This window comes from Pagrus major, chromosome 12, assembly GCF_040436345.1.
Source record: "Pagrus major chromosome 12, Pma_NU_1.0".
Taxonomy (NCBI): domain Eukaryota; kingdom Metazoa; phylum Chordata; class Actinopteri; order Spariformes; family Sparidae; genus Pagrus; species Pagrus major.
The window spans coordinates 29,052,043-29,077,790 of record NC_133226.1 but is presented as its reverse complement, the minus strand read 5'-3'; the positions used below and the strand labels follow the sequence as shown (position 1 = coordinate 29,077,790).

At 47.8% G+C, this 25,748-nt stretch overlaps 3 protein-coding genes across 4 annotated transcripts; 1 reads left to right on the top strand and 2 right to left on the bottom strand.

Moving 5' to 3' along the window:
• Nucleotides 1–75: 75 nt before the first annotated feature.
• ythdc1 (YTH N6-methyladenosine RNA binding protein C1) lies at nt 76–15,995 on the bottom strand. The gene is given in 17 exon segments (XM_073478155.1): nt 76–1,150; nt 1,978–2,095; nt 2,097–2,170; nt 2,258–2,323; nt 4,770–4,809; nt 5,084–5,120; nt 5,940–6,019; nt 8,953–9,107; nt 9,186–9,270; nt 10,351–10,468; nt 10,561–10,669; nt 10,755–10,870; nt 11,063–11,125; nt 11,324–11,723; nt 11,892–12,202; nt 13,233–13,334; nt 15,840–15,995. Coding segments are annotated over 17 exon segments (2,091 nt in total). The 5' UTR covers nt 15,868–15,995; the 3' UTR covers nt 76–961.
• Nucleotides 15,996–16,565: 570 nt separating this feature from the next.
• On the top strand, nt 16,566–17,343 carry ufc1 (ubiquitin-fold modifier conjugating enzyme 1). Its single transcript, XM_073477894.1, has one exon. It carries the CDS (start codon nt 16,670–16,672, stop codon nt 17,183–17,185), a length of 516 nt encoding a protein of 171 aa, XP_073333995.1. The 5' UTR covers nt 16,566–16,669; the 3' UTR covers nt 17,186–17,343.
• An 864-nt stretch (nt 17,344–18,207) lies between these two features.
• Nucleotides 18,208–25,096, bottom strand: fktn (fukutin). Of its 2 annotated transcripts, none has more exons than XM_073477893.1 (10): nt 24,844–25,096; nt 22,632–22,688; nt 22,349–22,546; nt 22,016–22,162; nt 21,572–21,702; nt 21,058–21,190; nt 20,526–20,655; nt 19,981–20,114; nt 18,659–18,783; nt 18,208–18,468 (listed from the first exon to the last, which is right to left on the bottom strand). In XM_073477893.1, the coding sequence occupies exons 1-10, from the start codon at nt 24,943–24,945 to the stop codon at nt 18,255–18,257; spliced, it is 1,371 nt and encodes a 456-aa protein (XP_073333994.1). In that variant the 5' UTR covers nt 24,946–25,096; the 3' UTR covers nt 18,208–18,254. The 2 variants fall into 2 exon arrangements, with proteins under 2 accessions (XP_073333994.1, XP_073333993.1); XM_073477892.1 differs by having other exon boundaries at nt 22,349–22,549; nt 24,844–25,095.
• Between the last annotated feature and the right edge of the window lie 652 nt (nt 25,097–25,748).

Here is a 25,748-nt window from a genome sequence, read left to right as displayed (position 1 = left end):
AAGTCTGAGTACTGTTTAAGGTTATCAGATTACAACAGATGTATGCTCAGTAACTTTTTCACACAAAAATCCAAATCAGCTGATTTCAGGCTTTATTTTTTATTTTGTACAAAAACAAACAGAAGCTCCGCCCCCTCTGTTCAGAAACAGGAAACGAATAAAGTTTCACTTTCAAAATTGTCTTTTAACACTGAACACAGATCAGATTAACCCGCTGCGGATCAATACACAATAAAACTGATCAGCTGGACTTTTGGTCACCATGGTAACAACCAATCAGTCAGAAGCAGAAAAATGAAAAACATTTGAGTTTTACAGGAAGCAGATTTTCTTTAAATGTATTAAAAAAGACGCAGCAGGAGTCTGAAAACATTAAAGAGTAAAAATAAAAATAAGGAGACTCGTTAAATGATTTTATAGAGTCTGTACAGGAAGTGAAATACAAAATAAAACTAAAGAGAGAAATAAATAAACGAAGCTGGACGAGTTTTTATTTCACAAAAATCATCTAAAAATGTTTAAAATAAAATCTGTCTGAACCTTTCACAATAAAAGAAGCAATGATTGGAGAAAAATGAAATAAACGTCCTGCTGATCATCATCAGAGCGCCTCGCCCACAGAGAGGATTCTGGGAAATGAAGAGTGAATGCTCAGGAGAGATTACACTGTAAAAAATTAAGTTACATTTTTTGTTTTAACACCATAACTTCTAACAGGCGTGTCCTTGTGCTGTGATGTCACTTCCCTTTTACCACAGGATCATCAAAATAAAAGTTTTGATCAAACTCACCAAAAACCACCATTTTTTTTATTCACATAAAAACTGATGATGTCATCATGAAACTTGTTTCAATTTTTATTCATAATCAACAAAAATAACAAAAACAGGAAACCAGCCAAACCACTGCTGACTGTCACAATAAAAGCCTCTACAGGCTGACAGGATATGATGTCATCAGATCACCTGCGGTACCGGCCCCTCTCCTTGTCCCTCTCTCTCTCTCTGTCTCTGTCCCTTGCTCGCTCCCTCTCTCGCTCGCGCCGTGGTCCGCCACGGTCGCGTTCACGCTGCCGCTCGCGCTCACGCCGGCTGCTCACTACTGCCTGCGTCCGCCGCAGGAAGTCGTCCACACGCATGTCGTAGTCATGCTGCATGATGGGAAAAAAAACAAACAAAAGAAAAACGGGACAAGACGTCAGACAAGAATATAAACCAATAACTGATCAATAAGACTATTGATCATCCGGAGGCAAACATCAGGTCGAATCATCAATCTATCAAACAGACAGGAAGTCAGAAAGACAGGAAGTCAAAGAGACACAGGCTGTGTCTCAACTCAGGGGCTGCAGCCTTCGCAGGACGCATTTGAAGGCCAACTACGTCACAACGCCGCGCGAAGGCTGTCCAAATTCGAAGGCTCCTTCAAATGCAGCCTTCCCTTCCCTCTTTTTGGAGGACGCACCGCTGCTATCCTTCGCGGCCTCCCATATCCCAAGATCCTTTGCGTGCCCGAAACAGAAGAAAGAAAGAAGGAAAATGGCGACATCAAGTGGTGTAGATCGTCACTTTCGCGGGCCTGGGCGGCAGAAATCATGACGTAAGGGTAAGGGGCGGGAACACCTGGTGACGCAACCAGGAAATGCTCCGAAGGCGAGACCGTCCCATTTAACAACGGTGGACGAGGCCTTCGAAGGACGCAGCCCCTGAATTGAGACACAGCTATGAAGTCAGAGAGACAGGAAGTCAGAGAGACAGGAAGTCAAAGAGACAGGAAGTCAGAGAGACAGGAAGTCAAAGAGACAGGAAGTCAGAGAGACAGGAAGTCAGAGAGACAGGAAGTCAAAGAGACAGGAAGTCAGAGAGACAGGAAGTCAGAGAGACAGGAAGTCAGAGAGACAGGAAGTCAGAGAGACAGGAAGTCAGAGACAGGAAGTCACTGCAGTCTGTAGAATCTACATAGAAACCTGAGACTCACCGGGCTGGAGGTGAAGGCGCGGTGTTGTGGCGCTCGCTGCTTGTCTCTGAAGCGAGGGGGCGGAGCCTCGTGTGGCGGTAGAGGGGGGTGGTGGTGGTGATGGTAGGCCTGGTGAGGGGGGGGGCGGGGGGTGGCTGTGGTGGTAGTAGGGGGGGTGATGTGGGGGCGGTTGCTCCACGCCGGGGTACGCCGCCTGAGGACACGTACATGACATCAGCATATGAGTTGTCGTCAATAACCTGATCGATCAGTAAACAGGATCAATAACACAGACTCGTACCAGAGTCTGCCACGGAGCCGGAGGACCAACGCTGTGGTGGTAGTCCCTCATGTAGTCATTATAAGACTGAAACAGGAAGCACAGGTGAGCACCTGAACACACCTCCACACACACCTGAGCACACACACCTCCACACACACCTGAGCACACACACCTCCACACACACCTGAGCACACCTCCACACACCTGATCACACCTGAGCACACCTCCACACACACACCTCCACACACCTGAACACACCTCCACACACACCTGAACACACCTCCACACACACCTGAACACACCTCCACACACACCTGACGGCTATTCCAGAAAGGAGGCTCAACAGCCTCTGAGCTAACCCTGAACTCCGAGTTGACTCACCTGTGAAGTGAAACTCTGAGTGTTCAGCTCCAGAACAGCTGATCTGAGTTAGGTCAGTCACTCTGAGTTGAGCTCGTGCCTGACGACTAGTAAAAAGCCGTCATCAATGGAGCTCCGATACTGTGAGTCACCATGGCAACAGGGGAGAAAACAGGAAGCAGACATTTTCTGGGAAAAAAAGTAACACGGCCGTAATAAAAACCACTGACAGTTTTGGATGTCGGAGTGATGGTCGTCTTTTCATTTTGAATTTCACATCACTTTCTTTTATATTAGCCTTTGAGGAAGTGGTTGAATGTTGTTCAATGTTTTATTTTATTTAAATCGGCTGAAAATTAAATATAAAAACAGTCTCACGATGGCTCCTCACTTTGGTTTTATTTCACATATTAAACAAAGTAAAAGTTTATTCAGTGGATATTTTAACTTGTAGTAGCTTTTACCACCAACAGATGCTGTTTAACACACACCTGTGTCCTAACACATCACCTGTGTCCCAACATCACCTGTGTCCCAACATCACCTGTGTCCTAACATCACCTGTGTCCCAACATCACCTGTGTCCTAACATCACCTGTGTCCTAACATCACCTGTGTCCTAACATCCTGCTGAGTGGATGAACATGAGGTGGTGCTCACCTCCACCTCCACCACGCCCGCCAGAGGCAGAGGAGCTGGTCCCGGGTCAGGTCGCTGGGTGACCGGAGGCAGAGGAGCTGGTCCCGGGTCAGGTCGCTGGGTGACCGGAGGCTGAGGAGCTGGTCCCGGGTCAGGTCGCTGGGTGACCGGAGGCAGAGGAGCTGGTCCCGGGTCAGGTCGCTGGGTGACCAGAGGCAGAGGAGCTGGTCCCGGGTCAGGTCGCTGGGTGACCGGAGGCAGAGGAGCTGGTCCCGGGTCAGGTCGCTGGGGGACCGGAGGCAGAGGAGCTGGTCCCGGGTCAGGTCGCTGGGTGACCGGAGGCTGAGGAGCTGGTCCCGGGTCAGGTCGCTGGGTGACCGGAGGCTGAGGAGCTGGTCCCGGGTCAGGTCGCTGGGTGACCGGAGGCTGAGGGCGTCTCTCTGCCCCAGGACCCATCATCAGAGGCAGACACACACTGACTGTCTACAGACTGAACTCAGTCATTTAATCTTATACTGCAAACTAGAAACACGGACTTTGAAATGACGCTGTTGGAAACATACAGCAGCTACTGACGGTTACTTCTGCAGCTCTGTGGGAAACACAGAAGCCAAATGAAATGTGAGTTGTTTCTCTTGTTCTGGCTGCTGGAAGGTGATCGATTAACCTGCGCAGTGATTAAAAAACAAAACGAGGATGGTTCAGATCTGAGAGACGTCAGCGATGACGTGTGGCCTGATACTCGCTGTGCGGCCGGAGAATATACATGACGGACTGATGAGGAGCGGTACTGTTCGGTTCGGTCCTCGTCAGGGAGTGATCACATCACAACATGATCGGACTGAAGGAAAGGACAGCCGCTGTCAGACAGCTCCGTCACACTCAGGGCTTCTTCAGGTAAACCTGCCAGCGAGCAGGTGAGTTCACAGAGTCAGTACCGCAGAAACAGACCCAGAGTCTAAGGTGCCTCTTTCTGGACCTGAAGACTCAGAGTTTCTCTCATCTCAGGCTTCACAAACTCAGAGTTTTCACAAAACCTGCTTTCTGGAATACCCCCCTGAACACACACCTCCGCACACCTGAAGACACACCTCCACACCTGATCACACACACACCTGAACACACACCTGAACATATCTCCACACACACCTGAACACACACACCTGATCACACACACCTGAACACACCTGAACACACACACACCTGAACACATCTCCACACACACCTGAACATATCTCCACACACACCTGAACACACACACCTGAACATATCTCCACACACACCTGAACACACACACCTGATCACACACCTCCACAACACAAACATGTTAAGATGAAGGTAAGCTAACATGCTAACATGTTTAAATGAAGGTAAGCTAACATGCTAACGCGTTAAGATGAAGCTAGGCTAACATGATAACAAGTGAAGATGAAGCTAAGCTAACATGCTAACATATTAAGATGGAGCTAAGCTAACATGCTAACATTTTAAGATAGAGCTAAGCTAACATGCTAACATACTAGTGACTCACCCCGTTGAGAAACACGTCTCGTCTTACGCTGGAGAATCGTCTGAAAACAAAAAACTACATTAGAATAATTTTATCTTTAAAACTTTTGTCATTTTTTAATAATGAAAACGTGTAAATATAATAATAACTAATAAAAACTCAATCTGAACGTAGATAATTATATTATTTTTAACAAGTTGTTGCAGATTCAGACTGAACCTGTTAAATCTTCTACTTTGACTTTTGTGTGTTGGTCACGTTTTACTGGTGAATACTGCTGTGACTCCGCCTACTTCCTGTGACCTGTTTCAGGTGAGTCACAAAGTGTTTCTCACCTGTCCACTGGCTGGTTACGAAGGTCCTGGATGAACCCTGAAAACAAATTAAACTCTTGTGTTAAATGTGAACAGATTCTGAGCTGAGCAGCACCAACGAGTCCGAAAACTGAACCGACAAGTTTAAAAGTTTAAACCATCAGATTCAAAAAACTGAAAACTACAGACAGAAAAATTAATTTTAAAGTGTTTAAAATACTAATTATACGACTAAAATTCATTTTCAAAATAAGTGTTGATTTCAAAATAAAAGTGACAACATTTACAGTGAGTGATTACACAGCGAGGTCAGCTGTGTTTACATCAACACATAATGAAGTCTCACTAAATTAAAACATAACCAGGTCTCACTAAATTAAAACATAACCAGGTCTCACTAAATTAAAACATAACCAGGTCTCACTAAATTAAAACATAACCAGGTCTCACTAAATTAAAACATAACCAGGTCTCACTAAATTAAAACATAACGAGGTCTCACTAAATTAAAACATAACGAGGTCTCACTAAATTAAAACATAACGAGGTCTCACTAAATTAAAACATAACGAGGTCTCACTAAATTAAAACATAACCAGGTCTCACTAAATTAAAACATAACAAGGTCTCACTAAATTAAAACATAACGAGGTCTCACTAAATTAAAACATAACCAGGTCTCACTAAATTAAAACATAATGAAGTCTCACTAAATTAAAACATAACCAGGTCTCACTAAATTAAAACATAACGAGGTCTCACTAAATTAAAACATAACGAGGTCTCACTAAATTAAAACATAACCAGGTCTCACTAAATTAAAACATAACCAGGTCTCATTAATCATCAGACAGACTGGCGGTTTCAGATTAACGACCTGCTCGCTGGTTGAAGTCAGGCGGACCGTCGGCTCGCGGTCGCTTCCTGCCGTGAAGGTCGTACTCTTCAGGACGACGCCTACGTAGACAAGTCAATAAGTAAGACACACACATACACACAATACACACACACACACATTAATACACACTGGAGGACTCACTCAGGTCAAACTCAAACAGAAGAAGAAGAAAACTCCCAAAAAACAGGTCATCTGGTCATCAGGTGTGTTTTTACAATGACTAATACAAGATGAAGGTTCTGAGTCATCTAGGTGTCATCAGGTGAGACCAGGTGTCGCCACACCAGGTGAGAACAGGTGTGTTTACATTTAACATTAGCTCCAAACAGACACCTGCTATACACCTGTCTCACACTGCACGGGAACGTGTGTTTTATACCCGTCTACTGGTCCTCCACCTGTCTACTGGTCCTGCTTCTGGTCCTGTAACCTGTCCCCTGGTCCTGTCACCTGTCCCCTGGTCCTGCCTCTTGTCCTGTCACCTGTCCCCTGGTCCTGTCTCCTGGTCCTGCCTCTTGTCCTGTCACCTATCCCCTGGTCCTGTCTCTTGTCCTGTCACCTGTCCCCTGGTCCTGTCACCTGTCCCCTGGTCCTGCCTCTTGTCCTGTCACCTGTCCCCTGGTCCTGTCCCCTGGTCCTGCCTCTTGTCCTGTCACCTATCCCCTGGTCCTGTCTCCTGTCCCCTGGTCCTGTCCCCTGGTCCTGTCACCTGTCCCCTGGTCCTGCCTCTTGTCCTGTCACCTGTCCCCTGGTCCTGCCTCTTGTCCTGTCACCTGTCCCCTGGTCCTGTCCCCTGGTCCTGCCTCTTGTCCTGTCTCCTGTCCCCTGGTCCTGTCACCTGTCCCCTGGTCCTGCCTCTTGTCCTGTCTTCTGTCCCCTGGTCCTGTCACCTGTCCCCTGGTCCTGCCTCTTGTCCTGTCACCCGTCCCCTGGTCCTGTCTCCTGTCCCCTGGTCCTGTCACCTGTCCCCTGGTCCTGTCTCCTGGTCCTGCCTCTTGTCCTGTCACCTGTCCCCTGGTCCTGCCTCTTGTCCTGTCTCCTGTCCCCTGGTCCTGCCTCTTGTCCTGTCACCTGTCCCCTGGTCCTGCCTCTTGTCCTGTCACCCGTCCCCTGGTCCTGTCTCCTGTCCCCTGGTCCTGTCACCTGTCTCCTGGTCCTGCCTCTTGTCCTGTCACCTGTCCCCTGGTCCTGCCTCTTGTCCTGTCTCCTGTCCCCTGGTCCTGCCTCTTGTCCTGTCACCTGTCCCCTGGTCCTGCCTCTTGTCCTGTCTCCTGTCCCCTGGTCCTGCCTCTTGTCCTGTCACCTGTCCCCTGGTCCTGCCTCTTGTCCTGTCACCTGTCCCCTGGTCCTGCCTCTTGTCCTGTCTCCTGGTCCTGCCTCTTGTCCTGTCACCTGTCCCCTGGTCCTGCCTCTTGTCCTGTCACCTGTCCCCTGGTCCTCCTCTGTTGATACTACACTTGCTGTCTTTGTCTCTGTGGTGGTCTTCGTGGTCTGTCCCGAGGCTCTGAGGGGGGTGTTATGTCCTGGTCCATATGTATGTAACTTCCTGTGTTGTGACTCGTCTGTGACATCATTTTGACAAACGTTTGCTTCACACACACAACAATAAAACAACAAACAAAGAAGAAGAAGTCTCTTAAAGGGACAACATACCGGTCTTGTAAATGTGGGAGGGGCTTGTCTGACTGTGTCAACAACACTTTGATTATAAAAACAGTTTTTCTCCTCATCAGTCCATGTAAAGGCTTTTTTTAAACAAACCCTCTTATTTTGAAAGGGTGGAGGGGGGTGATGATGATGATGATGATGGTGCAGTCCTGTCAATCATTACACAAAGCCCGCCCCCTCCGGCCCAGCCCCGCCCCCTCCAGACCAGCACCAGTCCTTTAAACAGAAACCTTTCTGTCGCGCCGTCGTTCTGGATGCTTTTATTTTTTATTTCCTCCTCCCCTCCTCCTCCTCTTCCTCCTCCCCTCCTCCTCTTCCTCCTCCTCCCACACACACTTTATATTCAGTTCACACACACACACACACCAATAAATATCAGCAGTTTGTGGTTAACAATGAGCTCAGTCCTGACTCAGTGTGTGTGTGTCGGGGAGGATTAACTGTCCTTTCATGGAGGGGGGAGGGGGGAGGGGGGAGGGTGGGGGGGCATCATTTTTTCAGTCCGAGCAGATTTTATTTATTTATTTTTATCGAGTCCATCTTTTCCTCTAATTCTGTAAATTTACCTTGTTTGAACAGGTGCAGAAGCCCCGCCCCCTCTGACAATCACACCAGCTCATTGAATATAGTCCAGAGGCCACGCCCCCTACGACACACCCAACCCGCTCATTGGATATAGTCCAGAACCCCCACCTGCCCCACCTCCTCAAAGAACCAGAACAGTTCGCTGGCAGCGCTCTCTCTCTGCTTTAGTTCTACCTCGCTCGCCCCTCACCCACCCCCTCCTCCATCAGTCCGGCCAGTGACGCTTGTCCTTTCTGCTTTTATTCTGAAAGGGTCAGCCACAGTCCAGCTAAACGCCAAACATTTTGATTTTTAGACTCCTGAAGTACGAAGCTCCTGCAGAGGAAGAAGAGCTTCAGAGCACAAATTTAGAAACAACAAAATTTAGAAAATTTCTGAAAGTTTAAAAACTAAAAAATACCAAATTTATGTAAAAGACAAATTACCTTGTTTCTTATTTAAATTTCAAACACAATGAATTAATTAAAGCGTAAGAATTGAACTGAGACTTTGACACTCGTTAACGAGGATCTTTGATTTCCTGCCTGACTCTTTAAGACGCAGAGCGAGGCGTCACTCCATTGGAAAACTCCAGACTGGAAAAACAACAACAACCAGAGAACCAGCAACGCTAGCCACCAATAGCTAGCCGCCGGCTAAAGGCAGTGGCCGTCTCCGTCGTCCGGCAACAGGTGGCGCCGTGGTCGCAGCAGTAGAAGAAGAACAGGAAGCGGGAGGAGTAGCTTGGTGATTGGCTAACCTTCCCGGTTCGCGTTGCGGAGGTCGACCCCGAGGCCGGGGCTCTGACGGCGTCCGACGCTTGTGACGAACGCGACGAGCCACCTGGTGGATGTCCACACTCTCGTCCAATGGGAACAGGGCACAGAGCTGAGCGCCGATGTCCGGTTGGATCTCCTGAAAGATATTTAACAAAAACAAAGTTAAATGCAACTAAAAAGACAACAGAAGAAGAAGAAAATGAAGCGAGCTCACCTGTCCGTCACGTCCAATTTTGACGGGCTTGTGTTCGTTCCAGGGGTTTGACAGGTGAGCCGTCTTAGTGAACGGAAGCTCCCTCCTGAAAAAAACACCATCTGTGTGAAAACCTGCAGGAACATGTGACTCATTGATCGCAACTTCACGATCGCGACTTCACGGTCATGATAAAGGTGGTGGTGCTGATCAGCACTCGTGTCCTTGTGATGATGCAGTGAACCTGAGAGTTGTGCTCAGTGTCACTAAACCACTCAGACCGTCGTTCACCAGAGTAACGAGCCGTTCTGCTGCATCTAGTCTGTTCACTGGTTCTGCTGCGTCTAGTCTGTTCACTGGTTCTGCTGCGTCTAGTCTGTTCACTGGTTCTGCTGCGTCTAGTCTGTTCACTGGTTCTGCTGCGTCTAGTCTGTTCACTGGTTCTGCTGCGTCTAGTCTGTTCACTGGTTCTGCTGCGTCTAGTCTGTTCACTGGTTCTGCTGCATCGGCAGTACAAAGACTCGTTTTGATCCACTGCTGCTGTTTGTCCTCCTGAAGTTAAGAAGATTTCAGACTGAACCAGCGTCTTCAACTCAATGAGCATTCAGACACAGGTTCTGCCGTCAGGTCTCAGCCGTCAGGTCTCAGCCGTCAGGTCTCAGCCGTCAGGTCTCAGGTCTCAGGTCTCAGGTCTCAGGTCTCAGCCGTCAGGTCTCAGGTCTCAGCCGTCAGGTCTCAGCCGTCAGGTCTCAGGTCTCAGGTCTCAGCCGTCAGGTCTCAGGTCTCAGGTCTCAGCCGTCAGGTCTCAGGTCTCAGGTCTCAGCTGTCAGGTCTCAGGTCTCAGCTGTCAGGTCTCAGGTCTCAGCTGTCAGGTCTCAGGTCTCAGGCTGCCTCTCAGACACAAATCACAGCCATGTTGGCCGGGTGGAGAAAGGGTGAGGGCGAGGGATTCAAAGGGTTCGTTCAGTAACGTGAAGCTAGCAGGGCGGACAGGCTAACATTAGCTCTGGAGACAGCAGTGAAGGGTTCAGCCGCACTTCATTCAGTCCAAAGTGGGTTCTGAATCCAGTTGAAGAACCACAATCAAACCACAGACTCTCATGCGGCTGTTGATGAGGTTTGTGGTCCCGTCGCCGACGTGTCAGAGACATGTGGCAGTGATGATCACACACACACTCATGTTTACCTGCAGAGCCAGTCGATCTTGAAGACTCCGCCCAGCATCTTGGCGTTCATGCCGGCAGGAAGAACCCAGTGGATCGGTGAGCCGCCGTGATGAGACTCTGAGGCCAAACGAGCGAAACCTGAAAATGAGGCGAAGAAGGCTGATGAATTTAAATCTTTGGAACTAATGAAGCAGAAGAGGAAGGACTAACGAGCAGCGAGTGATAATGACCTTGGAATTTGCCGCTCTCCCTGACGGAGAAGACGAGGATGACGCTCCGAGCCGAGCGAAAAGCTGCGTTCAGCTTCTTCTCGTTGACGGGCAGCGTGGACCAAACACCCTGAACATCACACAGACAGCTTCTCATCGGACTGGACATCAACATGTCAACAACAACAGTAAACAACTTGTAAACACCAGCTAACCTTAGCTTTAGCCAGCGAGACGTTCTCGTGGTTGTTGCTCTTGATGAGGAAGAATCGAGCGTCTCGCAGGATGTAACGCAGCTTACTGCTCGGATCCTGACAGATCACAAACTTCCCTGCAGGGACAACACAGTTCAACATGTCTGAAACACAGGAAGTGGCTGTAATCTGATTACTTCACATTAAACTAGCAGTAATCTGACTACCTCACTAATAACAAATGTAATGAATGCAGGAACTAAAACGACATGTGTCCTTGATCACAGCTCGTTAATATCAGTAACAGAGAGTAAAGATGGCCGCCTTACTCTCCATCCCTTTGCGAACAGCTCGGACCGACGACGACAGCTTCTCCCGCTTCTTCTCTGAACCTTTCAGAATAAGAGCACAGAATTAACTCACAGCTACAGACGGAGCAGCGATCCGGTCACGTCTGTTCTCAAGTTAAACTTTGTTTCCACTTCTCAAACTAACTTGATGACGTCCGTCTCGTGGGCTGAGGAAGTGCCCGGTAAGTTTTGGAGTGGGTCAGAATTAAGAAAAACTGTTTTGGTTGTTGTCATGGTTACCTGAGGCCTCGGAGGCGGAGCCCGAGTGCACAGACTCGCCGTCATCAGAGAAACTGACAGAGGAGGCGGAGCGCGAGTCGCCGGCCTCGCTGCGAGTGTCGTAGTCATTCCCCTCACCGCCACGACGCTCATACTCCTCCTCTTCCTCCTCCTCATCCTTCTCTCCTTCCTCCTCTTCCTCCTCCTCTTCTTCCTCCATGCCCTCCTCTTCTTCTTCTTCCTCCTCCTCCTCCTCTTCCTCCTCCTGATCCTCCTCCTCTTCTTCCTCTACATGGGAGGCGGTGGGGGAGGAGCTTCCTGACCCTGGCTCTGAGCCATACTCTGCTGCTGCCTCCTCCTCTGATTGGTTGTCATTGCCATGGGGGGAGGGGCTTACTTGCCGTTCGTCACGTCGCAGCTTCTGAATGCAAACCGAAAATTAATATAATTGGCTTTCAAACTGGAAGCTGATTGGCTGCATGGTGGTTTTTATCTGAAGTCACTATAAATGTAGTGTTCAGTCAATATGAGAACAATCATCATTAGTAGTATCAGTGGTATTATTAAGTAGTAATAGTACGATGAATACCTGGCTCAGACCCTCCAGGCCTCTCTGAGACTCTCGCCGTCGTACGTCGTCTCCTCCGCGGCTTCTCGCTGGCTCTCGAGCTCCTCGCCGCCCCTTTCGCTCCTCGTAGTATTCGTGGCGGTAGCTGCTGGTGGTGGCGGCAGCGTGGCGGCCGCGGGGGCTGGATGACGCCTTCTTTGAGGAGGATGATGAAAGAGGTGGACCCGGAGCTCTCTTATTGGTGGAGGAGGACCTGGAGGGGGCGTGGCTTGACGAGGGGCGGAGTCTCTTCAAGTCCTGGCTGTCAGAACGCTCACTCTTCCTCTTTGTTCCTGACAGACAGAGCAGAGGGTTAAATGACTCACCCAAGTACAGACGACTTACTGTGAGTAGCAGTAGTAGTACTAGTGGTATTTATAGTATCAGTAGTAGTAGTAGTAGTATTTTTAGTATCAGTAGTAGCACTAGTGGTATTTGTAGTATCAATAGTAGTAGTAGTATTTGTAGTATCAGTAGTAGTACTAGTGGTATTTATAGTATCAGTAGTAGTAGTAGTAGTATTTTTAGTATCAGTAGTAGCACTAGTAGTATTTGTAGTATCAGTAGTAGTAGTAGTCTTTGTAGTATCAGTAGTAATAGTAGTAGTATTTGTAGTAGCAGTAGTAGCAGTAGTGGTATTTGTAGTATCAGTAGTAGTACTAGTGGTATTTGTAGTATCAGTAGTAGTACTAGTGGTATTTGTAGAATCAGAAGTAGTACTAATAGTATTTGTAGTATCAGTAGTAGTACTAATGGTATTTGTAGTATCAGTAGTAGTAGTATTTGTAGTATCAGTAGTAGTAATATTTATAGTATCAGTAGTAGTAGTAGTATTTGTAGTATCAGTAGTAGTACTAGTGGTATTTGTAATATCAGCAGTAGTAGTAGTAGTATTTGTAGTATCAGTACTAGTACTAGTAGTATTTATAGTATCAGTAGTAGTATTTGTAGTATCAGTAGTAGTACTAGTAGTATTTGTAATATCAGTAGTAGTACTAGTGGTATTTGTAGAATCAGAAGTAGTACTAATAGTATTTGTAGTATCAGTAGTAGTACTAATGGTATTTGTAGTATCAGTAATAGTAGTATTTGTAATATCAGTAGTTGTAATATTTATAGTATCAGTAGTAGTAGTAGTATTTGTAGTATCAGTAGTAGTACTAGTAGTATTTGTAGTATCAGTAGTAGTACTAGTGGTATTTGTAATATCAGCAGTAGTAGTAGTAGTATTTGTAGTATCAGTAGTAGTACTAGGAGTATTTGTAGTATCAGTAGTAGTAGTAGTATTTGTAGTATCAGTAGTATTTGTAGTAGTACTTGTACCTTTCTTGTCACTGACGTCTCGCTCTGTCTCGGGGTTGTACAGCTCGTCGTCTTGATCCGGAGCTTCGGTCAGAAGATCTTCAAGAACGTTCAGCTCGCCGTCTGAAACAACAACAAACTGTTTACACTCAGCAGGTCGCAGCAGCAGCAGGACGACGTCACTAACCGCTAAATTAACGCGGGAACATAAAGTCTACTGTGATGCTAGCAGCTCTGTGAGGCAGTGTGTTAGCATGCTAACATGTTGATGTGTAGCAGGAGTTCAGCCTGTAAAGCTCATTTACACTCATGCAGCACTGCCACAGCCAGAACTGACCTCTCTCGTTAAAATGAAGGGAAACCTGTGTTTTCACTGCAATGACGGGTCCAATGTGGATCCAGTGTCAGTGACAGAATAATACAACACAGAACCAACATGTGGTTAACACAGTGAAAACCACTGCAGATATTAATGTCTGAAAAGAAAAAAACTGATTTATTGTTATTAATGTGACGACTGTAAACATTCAGCAACTCTTTAAATGAACACGTTGTAATCGATCAGGATACATTTCAACACCGTCGGGATCAATCACACATACACAGTTGGGATCAATCCATACACACAGTCGGGATCAATCCATACACACAGTCGGGATCAATCACACACACAGTCGGGATCAATCACACACACAGTCGGGATCAATCACACACACAGTCGGGATCAATCACACACAGTCAGGATCAATCACACGCAGTCAGGATCGATCACATACACAGTCGGGATCGATCACACACAGTCGGGATCAATCACACACAGTCGGGATCAATCACACACAGTCGGGATCGATCACACACAGTCGGGATCGATCACACACAGTCAGGATCAATCACACACAGTCGGGATCGATCACACAGTCGGGATCAATCACATACACACAGTCGGATCAATCACATACACACAGTCGGGATCAATCACATACACACAGTCGGGATCAATCACATACACACAGTCGGGATCGATCACATACACACAGTCGGGATCAATCACATACACACAGTCGGGATCGATCACATACACACAGTCGGGATCAATCACATACACACAGTCGGATCAATCACATACACACAGTCGGGATCAATCACATACACACAGTCGGGATCAATCACATACACACAGTCGGGATCGATCACACACAGTCGAGATGGATCACACACAGTCGGGATCAATCACACACAGTCGGGATCGATCACACAGTCGGGATCGATCACACAGTCAGGATCAATCACACACAGTCGGGATCGATCACACACAGTCGGGATCGATCACACAGTCGGGATCGATCACACAGTCAGGATCAATCACACACAGTCGGGATCAATCACACACAGTCGGGATCAATCACACAGTCAGGATCAATCACACACAGTCGGGATCAATCACACACAGTCGGGATCAATCACACAGTCAGGATCGATCACACAGTCAGGATCAATCACACACAGTCAGGATCAATCACACACAGTCGGGATCAATCACACAGTCGGGATCGATCACACACAGTCGGGATCGATCACACAGTCGGGATCGATCACACAGTCGGGATCAATCACACAGTCGGGATCAATCACACACAGTCGGGATCAATCACACACAGTCAGGATCGATCACACACAGTCGGGATCAATCACACACAGTCGGGATCGATCACACACAGTCGGGATCGATCACACACAGTCGGGATCAATCACACACAGTCAGGATCAATCACACAGTCGGGATCGATCACACACAGTCGGGATCGATCACACAGTCGGGATCAATCACACACAGTCGGGATCAATCACACACAGTCGGGATCAATCACACAGTCGGGATCGATCACACACAGTCGGGATCGATCACACAGTCGGGATCAATCACACAGTCGGGATCAATCACACAGTCGGGATCGATCACACACAGTCGGGATCGATCACACAGTCGGGATCAATCACACAGTCGGGATCTGAGTGGAGGAATAATTTATATATTACATTTCAACAATAAAATACTGATGTGATTTTAGATGCTTCATGTTTTCTTACATCAGATGATCTGTGACTCCGTCATCCATTGATCACTTACTATAACATTGATCACATTGTGTCACACATTCCATATTGATCCATAAACTGCAGCTCTCATCATGAGTCATATTTGACCATGTGATTGATGACCTGATCAGCTTCATCATATTATCAGAACACGTTTTAACCTGACATTAATGAATGAACATAACACATAATATTAATGTCTGGTGACTGTGATACTGAACGACAACGCCTTATCGATATTTAGATATAGAGACGTGATCAATACCAATAAGAAGAGTTTGATAGAGGATCGATTAGTGAGCGTTAGCCGCCATGATGAATGAAAGAGAAGACACGTCACAGCTGCTGCAGGTCGGTGACTCACCTGTTAACGAGTCACTCGCTGACTAACATACTTATCAATAATGTATCGATGTGCCGAAGTTGATTGATCCGCAGCTGAAACAACGAGTACCTCACCAGAACAAAGATAGCACACATGCTAATGCTAACAGCTAACTGCTGCTAACAAAGCAGCTCGCTCTGCCTCACCTTTATCCTCGCGCCGGTCGGCCGCCATCACAGCCGCGGTGACGTGTCCTGTCTCGCGCTCAGGTGACTGAAGCTGAAACCGAAGTTTGTTTATTTTAAACACGAAATAATCAGAAACAACAGCCGGAGGCGGCTGAGGAGGAAAATGGCCGACGGAGGCTGTTGTTGAAGCTTCTTCTTCTGCTGGTTTACAAACAGCGTGAAGGTGAACTGGCGCCACCTGTCGGACTGCAGCGGCACACACACACACACACACACACACACACACACGCACACACACACACGCACGCACACACACACGCACACACACGCACACACACACGCACACACACACACACACACACACACACATCGTTCATTCACTTCTGCAGTAAATCAGCTGTGAAAATAAAACAGCTCGTACTGAGAAACCACTTCAAATATGCAGAATCCATATTTATTGATCTTTGATTATTTTTGACTGGTCGGTCGACCTGTGGTCAGCTGTTCATCCTTTATTCATCATGTCATCCTCTGACATAAATACAAAATTGTGTTTGAATGTTTTTATTGAAAAAAAAAACAAGACATGTGACGTCACAATCATGCTTTTGGTCATTTTATTGATCATCAGTGAAAACTAATCAGTAACGGCAGCAGATGAAGAAGTTTGGGGGGTTTTGTTTTGAAAATTCCCTACCGGAAGTGCTTCATGCAGACTCGGAGCAGCTTCCGTGCGGTGTCAAACCGGAAGTCCACGTCAGGACTCAGCGAGAACTGAAGACGAACTGAGTGGACCCGAACCGAACAGTTTCACTTCAGACTCAAACTTATTTTCTTTTGGACACAAAATGGCGGACGAAGCCACGCGCAGGGCCGTGTCGCAGATCCCGCTGCTGAAGACGCACGCGGGGCCGCGGGACGGCGCGCTGTGGCCGCAGCGGCTGAAGGAGGAGTACCAGGCGCTGATCCGCTTCGTGGAGCAGAACAAGGCGGCCGACAACGACTGGTTCCGCCTCGAGTCCAACCCGGACGGCACGCGCTGGTCCGGCACGTGCTGGTTCATTCACGAGCTGCTGCGCTACGAGTTCCGGCTGGAGTTCGACATCCCGGTGACGTACCCGGCCACGGCGCCGGAGGTGGCGGTCCCGGAGCTGGACGGGAAGACGGCGAAGATGTACCGCGGAGGGAGGATCTGCCTGACCGACCACTTCGCCCCGCTTTGGGCCCGGAACGCGCCGCGCTTCGGCCTGGCGCACCTGATGGCGCTGGGCCTCGGACCCTGGCTCGCCGTGGAGGTCCCGGACCTGATCAGCAAGGGGCTCGTGGTCCACAAGGAGCGAGAGCGCGAGGTTGCGGCGGAGTGACGTCACCGCCCCAAACTTTGAACACTGAAAACTGAACGAGAGGACCGGAACCGAGTCGTGTTCCATTTAGAGCAAAAATGACGAAAATATGAATAGAGTCTGGTGGAGAGGCGACTGATGCGCACCTGACCGGAAATATTAAATGTGTGGTGACGTAACAGCTGTTGTTTGATGACGTTTCATTCTGATTCTCAACATGATTCTCAGAGCAATGAACAGAGTCTGGTGGGAGGCAGGCAGTCAACAGGCAGTCAACAGGCAGTCATCAGTCAGTCAACAGGCAGGCAGGCAGTCAGTCAACAGGCAGGCAGGCAGGCAGTCAACAGTCAGTCATCAGGCAGTCATCAGTCAGTCAACAGGCAGTCAACAGGCAGTCATCAGTCAGTCAACAGGCAGTCAACAGTCAGTCATCAGGCAGTCATCAGTCAGTCAACAGGCAGTCATCAGTCAGTCATCAGGCAGTCAGTCAACAGGCAGTCAACAGTCAGGCAGGCAGTCAACAGTCAGTCAACAGGCAGTCAGTCAACAGTCAGTCAACAGGCAGTCAACAGGCAGTCATCAGGCAGTCAACAGGCAGTCATCAGGCAGTCAGTCAACAGGCAGTCAACAGTCAGTCAACAGGCAGTCAACAGTCAGTCATCAGGCAGTCAGTCAACAGTCAGTCAACAGGCAGTCAACAGGCAGTCATCAGGCAGTCATCAGTCAGTCAACAGGCAGGCAGGCAGGCAGTCATCAGTCAGTCAACAGGCAGTCAACAGGCAGTTAACAGGCAGACGTCAGGCAGTCAGTCAACAGGCAGTCAACAGTCAGGCAGGCAGTCAACAGTCAGTCATCAGGCAGTCAGTCAGTCAACAGTCAGTCATCAGGCAGTCAGTCAACAGTCAGTCATCAGGCAGTCAGTCAACAGGCAGTCAGTATATACCAGTAATAATTATTAACAGTATAATTAATGATGTGATGATGATGATGTGATGATGATGTCAACAGAAGGTTCCCTCGGTAAAGAATCAGACCTCTTCCTCTTTGTTCTTTTCACTTTGTCTTTATTCGTAGTTTCAGTCATTTCCTGTCAGTAAACTTGGATAAGCTCCGCCCACTCGGCTGGAGGCCACACCCCATTTCCCTGCACGTTGCTCGGTGAGGACTTCCAGTCCCAGGTCCTGAGCGGGATGCTCCAGGTGTCTCCGTAGTTCGCCGTCACGTAATCGAGCGTTTCACACGGAACGCGAACTTTCAGCTCCAGAAGCTCCGCCCAGCAGAGCGAGAAACGAGGGAAGCTGTACCTGAGGAACAAAAATAAAACTTTATTTACAAATTCAACTTTTTGTTGAAATAATTCAGGTGTTTTATTGTTTAAAGTGTCATTATAAATAAAGTTTTCTAATGTGAACCCTGACCCCCCCTCACTGCTGCTGATCTGACCGTCATTATCAATAAAAGTTTTCTATTTCTGCTATCAAAAGTTTTATTAACTTGAACTTTTTGCCGCTCTTCGCCTGCGTCCCTCCGTTCCACACCACGTCTCCGTCTTCATAGAAAAAGAAAACGTCCAGCTTGACGTCATCGCTCAGAAAGGAAAGTTCCAGACTGTCCTCCACCTGCATTTCAAAATAAAACACACACACCTTCAAAATAACAATAATAATCAGTTTCAAACTAATGGTCCACAGGACGTCGTCTCACATGACAACAGAGCCAACATGGCGGCTCGTCTGGAATCAAAAACATCTGCAGAATCTGACGTCATATTGATGTTCAGTTTTCATAGTTATACAAAGTTAAAGTTGATTTTTATGTTTCAGGGCATCCGTCTCTGGAAATACCACACTCCCAGAATGCACTGCACAGCTTCCTCGGCTGAATAACGGACGCGGCAGCAGCAGGAGGCGGAGCTGAAGAGCTGCGATCAAGCCTTCAGTCTGTACAGGAAGTCACATCCTGTCAGATCTGATCTGATTGATTTAAATGTGACCAGGAACATTGAGCAGTGTTCAGTTGTTCACGGGTCATTTCACATCACTTCTCAGCAGACTCGTCCCTCTCACACTACATTAATACGTCAATACATTAAACATACGAGACAATAGTTTCATTATTGATCTGTCACATATTGATACTGTTCTCCTCCGAATCCTCACATCACACTGACCACAAGTTTGACTGTTGTTAAATCTTTTACAGATTTAAATGAGTCATGTTAATAATTATTTATTGTTCTGTTTATAATCTAATGTGAGATATTTAGTTTTCTGTTGACACAATAAACCTTCAACATCAAAATCTCTCCAACTCAGCAGAAATAAAAGTTTCTATAAAACATATAGTTGAGTCAACGTCTGAACCAATCAGCTGTTAGATCAGGAGACAGCCAGGTGTTTCCCATTAGTCGGACACAAATCTAACCAGCATGCACTGCGGCTGATTGATTCTGATTGATTCTGCACAACCTCTGCTCATCTGGAACGAGCCTAGTGAAAACAGCAGACCCCATCAACACAACCCTTCAGAAGAAAATACAGGAAACAACAGCTACAAACAAACTCTTCAAAATAAAATACCTGCTTCACAAAGTCAGCACAGTGCCAATAAAAGTATTTGTAAAAAAACAATTATTGAAGAAGACAGGAAACTCAAAATGAAGATGAAGAGTCTCTCAGCTTCATTCTTGCGTCTGAAGTTTGGACTGTAAACAGTGACGGGTGCACAGAACTCTTGGCCCAGATATCCTGCGGCTGAACCAGACTGTAAATCAGACCTCGACTCTCAAGATTAAAGAAAGAAAACAAAATTATCACCTTTCCAAACTTGTGTTTGAGCGTCAGGCCGGCGTCCCTGAACGCTGTGACCATGTCCGACCTGAAGTCTACGATGAAAATCCCGATATCAACGTCACGGCTGTACGAGATGATACTGCACTGCCTGAACCAGCCTGCAGGGGGCGAGAGAGACGGAGAGAGATGTTCATATCATATACAGGATATCGTACGATGATGCTACTGGAATGCCATCATGCTAAATTAGCATGTGGTCACGCCGCGGACACTCAGCGTGTCGTGGACACCTGTGTGTCGTGGACACCTGTGTGTCGTGGACACCTGCGTGTCGTGGACACCTGCGTGTCGTGGACACCTGCGTGTCGTAGACACCTGTGTGTCGGACACTCAGCGTGTCGTGGACACCTGCGTGTCGTGGACACATGTGTGTCGGACACTCAGCGTGTCGTGGACACCTGTGTGTCGTGGACACCTGCGTGTCGTGGACACCTGCGTGTCGTGGACACCTGTGTGTCGGACACTCAGCGTGTCGTGGACACCTGTGTGTCGGACACTCAGTGTGTTACCCAGACAGGTGCCGCTGCTGAGCCAGAAGGGGACGTCGAGGTGTGCGAGTGTTCGAGCTGCCAGGTGAAGCAGAGACTTCACTTTCCTCCTGAAGTCGAGCGCCTCTGGAGACGAGTCGTCAGGGTAGAGCTGCAGTCACACACAGTGGAGAGAGAGAGAGAGACAGAGAGAGAGACAGACAGAGAGAGAGAGACAGAGAGAGAGACAGAGAGAGAGAGAGACAGACAGAGAGACAGACAGAGAGAGACAGAGAGAGAGACAGAGAGACAGACAGAGAGAGACAGAGAGACAGACAGAGAGACAGACAGACAGAGAGACAGACAGAGAGCTGTGGTCAGTAAATATTCTGACCTTCTGTTTATAGTTAATTAATTTATTATTTAAAGTTTTTTTGAACCGTTTTCATCATTTACATTTCATTTAAACTTTTCTGAAATCATTTGAAATTTTTTAAAATAACTCCTTAATTTTTCTCTTTCACTTCCTCTTTTTTTCCTCCTTTCACAATAAAAGCCCTGGGTTCTTTCTCACTTGCAGGAAGTTGCGGGCGTCACGGTAACGGCACTCCAGGAAGTGGGCGTGTTGCTGCTCGTACAGAAAACGGGAGACGTTGCGTGGGATACGAATGTCGAGGCCGTCCAGGACCGTCAGAACCAGCTCCGGCCTGCAGGGGGCGACCACACAAAACAAACAGAGATTATGTTTCATCAGACGTGATAATAATGATCATGTGATAATAATAATAATTATGTGATGATAATAATAATAATCATGTGATAAAAATAATCATGTGATAATAAATCAGATAACAAACATGTCTGAGATCAGATGGAAATCTGATCGAGTTCATTAATGTTTCCACACAATCATTATCAGACTTCATGTGTTTAACCATCGTACGTCTCAGAACAACACTGATCACACATGTGACCTATAGATCTATAGATCTATAAAGCTGATGACTCAATGTGATTCTCTTCACATCGACACTATTCAGATGTTTCACATCAGATTTTAGGGCTCGTCCTGTTTCAGAGGTTTTCACCTGTCGTACGCTCCAGCGTGGCGTCCGTAGTCGAGCAGTTTGAAGGGAGCGAAGCTTCGGTCCATGTTGGCTTTGAGGCGTAACGCTCCATGCCAGAGGTAGTTCCCGCTCCGCTCGTACAGGAACACCACCTGGGACAAAATACATAAAACAGCCTGAGACGAAACACAGCAGAAAACACAGAAGACCGGACCATGTTCAAGATGAAGAATAATGCCACTTTTCCACCAACATCAGCAGGTCTCACAGGTTCTTTAAACACAGGTCAACCTGCTAAAAATCACCTGTTAACACAGCCTCTTCTTTCACCGTGTGAGCTTATGGGAAAAAGTATTTTTGGGCCGCAGGGCGCCACGTGACGCTGTGGTTACACAGTTCGGCCACTACGAAAACTGGCTTCAAACCCCGACCCACTTCCTGGGGGCTTGATGCAGCCCCACCCACCTGAATGATGTAGCCATGGAGGCGGAACAGGAAGTGCAGGGGAATCTCCTCTCCTGATAGGGTGTCCAGACTGGCCAATCGTGGGTCCTCTCCTCGCAGCTCCAGCAGGTCGAAGCCTTTCTGCTCTGCAGCCAATAGGAGGCCAGGCTGACCAAAACAAAATAAATATAGTACAAATAATAACTAATAACACTTTTTGCAAATATATTCATCTATTAAACATCAACATAAAGTAGATAAATAGAAGACAAACACTTCACAACAAGTAACACTTACAATATATAAATGACACGTTTTCACACTTTCTCTTGGGACCACGAACACACCACTTACATCATACTTCCACAGGTTGGCATGCAGAGCGAAGGACGTGATTGGCCGGCCAGTGCACAGGAAGCTGCAGTGCGGCTCACGCACCAGCCTGTCGCGCTGCCGCAAAGCATCCTGGGAGAGAAGCGTCAGTGCGGCGGTGTCTGCGAGGAACAACGGCAGCCTGAAGCGCTGAGCTAACGCCAGAAACTTCTTCACCGTCTGCTGCAGAAACCAGACAGCAGGTTCAGTGAGGCTAACAGAGAGGCTAACAACATGGCTGCTGCTAGCATTAATTCTAACTCACCCATTGGACGTCGTTGGCAGTCAGGTGACCAGTTCGGCTCAGGATGTGAGGGCCAGGCTGCAGAAGAAAGGCATGCTGGGATATTAAATGATAACTTCACTGAGATTTCGTCATTCACACACTACGTGTTACTGGAGGAAACCACCAGAGGGCACGTTAGCCTGTTGTGTTCACTGACCTCTGACCCTGTCACGCCTATAAAATGTTAATATGATGATGATGATGACGACGATGAGAGCAGCCAGATCATTGTTGTTTTTAGGCATTCACTGGTAACCCATGGTTACCCTGTGTTTAATATTACAGCACTATGAATTGTGGGTAATTCTCTCAGGCAAAGTCTGCAGAAAGGCAGACTTACAGAAAGTGTCCTCAGAGAGTCCTCGTGGTCCCAACATGCAGACAGAGCTGAAGGTCTCAGTGAGGGGACACTTGTGCTGCATTCAGGTGCTCCTGAGTTGTCGTACTCCCGGCGGAAACAGCACCTGCCCACAGCACGTGTACTCACCATGGCACACACACTGGCTGTGTCTCAACTCAGGGGCTGCATCCTTCGCAGGGCGCATTTGAAGGCCAATTACGTCACAACGCCGCACAAAGGCCGTCCAAATTCGAAGGCTCCTTCAAATGCAGCCTTCATTTCCTCTTGTTGGAGGACGCACCGCTACTGTCCTTCACAGCCTCCCATATCCCAAGATCCTTTGCGCGCCGCTCAGTCCCGAAACAGAAGAGGGAAAGCAAGAAAAATGGCGACATCAAGTGGCGCAGACATGACATTCAAATGCCTGCTACATACTGCGTTAGTATGTACTGTGTACTGCATACTGAATGTGGGATTCAGCTACTTCAGCAGACTGATGCCGTTCGCACCGCAGTATGCAGTATGCAAGTTTCCCAAAATGCATTTCGTGGCGCCGTCTCCAGAGCTGTTCGCCGGCCAACACGCGTCGTCGTCCCGGGGGAGACAGAGCCAGTTACCTTAACGGCTGCTCTGTGAAGATGAACCGCCAGAGGGAAGCTTCGTGTTTGCAGTGGACAGTATAGCGCTGTCTCGGGAGCTGTACGTACCGAAATCACCAAACATCAATAAAAAAAATGTTTTAATTAACAGAGTACTTTTTTTCATTTCATATGTACAACAGCCTGGATTTCTATTGTACCTGTATATACACCTATATATAATGTGGTACTTTACATTTGTATTCCTCGGGAACGCTCCCTTGCTCCGCCATTACGTTTTTTAATCCAGGCTCCAGCGCATTGCATTGTGGGAAACAGTCGGCAGAGTAGACCGGTCGCGACTGGAAATATTTTCCGAATCAGTACGACATCCGGGAACTTTTCACATACTGCAGATTTTGCTTTTAATTGCATACTACATACTACATTTTGGCCAAATCAGTACGTGCCAGCAGTATAGTGTGCGGTTTCGAATACAGCCTGAGTCTCGGGTTTATACTCGGTTTTTACTCATTTGAACATCCAACGCCAGATGTGTTAAACTTCAAGGGACTAGAAAACCTCCAAATCTCAACTTTCAGTTAAAATACGTGACGCTGGTGATGCTGTGGTAAATATATTTGTTATTCACCAATGAGTTCATGTTTATTTTGTAATGTTGATAATTCAGTGTAGATTTGACACTTTGTACACACACATAATGTACACGTTTGATAGATTTGAACCAAAACAGACTTTAATGCATGAACACCTGGTGACGCAACCAGGAAGGCTGGACCGACCCATTTAACAGCGGTGGACGCGGGCTTGAAGGCTGCAGCCCCTGAATTGGGACGCAGCCCATGAACTGGGACGCAGCCCCTGAACTGGGACGCAGCCCCTGAATTGGGACTCAGCCCCTGAATTGGGACGCAGCCCATGAACTGGGACGCAGCCCCCGAATTGGGACTCAGCCCCCGAATTGGGACGCAGCCCCCGAACTGGGACGCAGCCCCTGAACTGGGACGCAGCCCCTGAATTGGGACGCAGCCCCTGAATTGGGACGCAGCCCCCTACACGTGTCAGTGTCTCATGATTGACCCTGTTGGCTTTCCATACTTCAGATGTAACAGCTTTCACGTGCTTGTCTCGCTGTTGGAACATTTATAATTATTAATTCAAACTCTAACCACCGTCCTTGTAACAGATTCATGGCCACGGATCAATCCGCCGATCGATTATTGAAAAGCTTTTTGTTTGTTGACGGTCTCACCTTGCTGACGTACTTCCTGTAGTAATACAGCTGGAACAGCAGGAACACGGAGCTGCTGACGATCAGCAGCGACAGCACGAGCGTCCGGTTCACACGAGGCATCCGGAAACACTGCACGTCAACCGGCTCCTCATGACGTCATCACCGAGGCTCTCTGCCCGGGATTAACGGCGGCAAAACCAGACAATGGCGCGAAAAAACACCGAGCTGTCCGCAGCGTCAAGAGGCGCCGCCATCTTTAAAACAACCCGAGGAGAGGACGAGCTTTTCCGGCGGGGACCTTCACAATAAAAGCACATCGCGATGCTTTTGTTCTTTTTTCTCAACCGTATCGCACAAAAACAAACAACAGCGCCATCAGGTGGAGAACAAGGGAAGAGCCAACACATCTGAGCTGAGATTCAAATGAATGAAACGAACAAATTAAACAAACAGAAAATCTATCAATAAGTCCGTTTAGAGAAAACACAAGATAAAGATGTGATACATGTTTTATTCTTGTAATCTGAGTACAACGTTTTCTTATGGAAACTGCCTGACTGTCTGTCTGTCCGCCTGTCTGTCTGTCTGCCTGCCTGTCTGTCTGTCTGTCTGCCTGTCTGTCTGCCTGCCTGTCAGCAGCCCTGGTGCTGTCTGTCTGTCTGCCTGTCTGTCTGTCTGCCTGTCTGTCAGCAGCCCTGGTGCTGTCTGTCTGTCTGTCTGCCTGTCTGTCTGCCTGTCTGTCAGCAGCCCTGGTGCTGTCTGTCTGTCTGCCTGTCTGTCTGTCTGCCTGCCTGTCAGCAGCCCTGGTGCTGTCTGTCTGTCTGCCTGTCTGTCTGTCTGCCTGTCTGTCTGCCTGTCTGTCAGCAGCCCTGGTGCTGTCTGTCTGCCTGCCTGTCTGTCTGCCTGTCAGCAGCCCTGGTGCT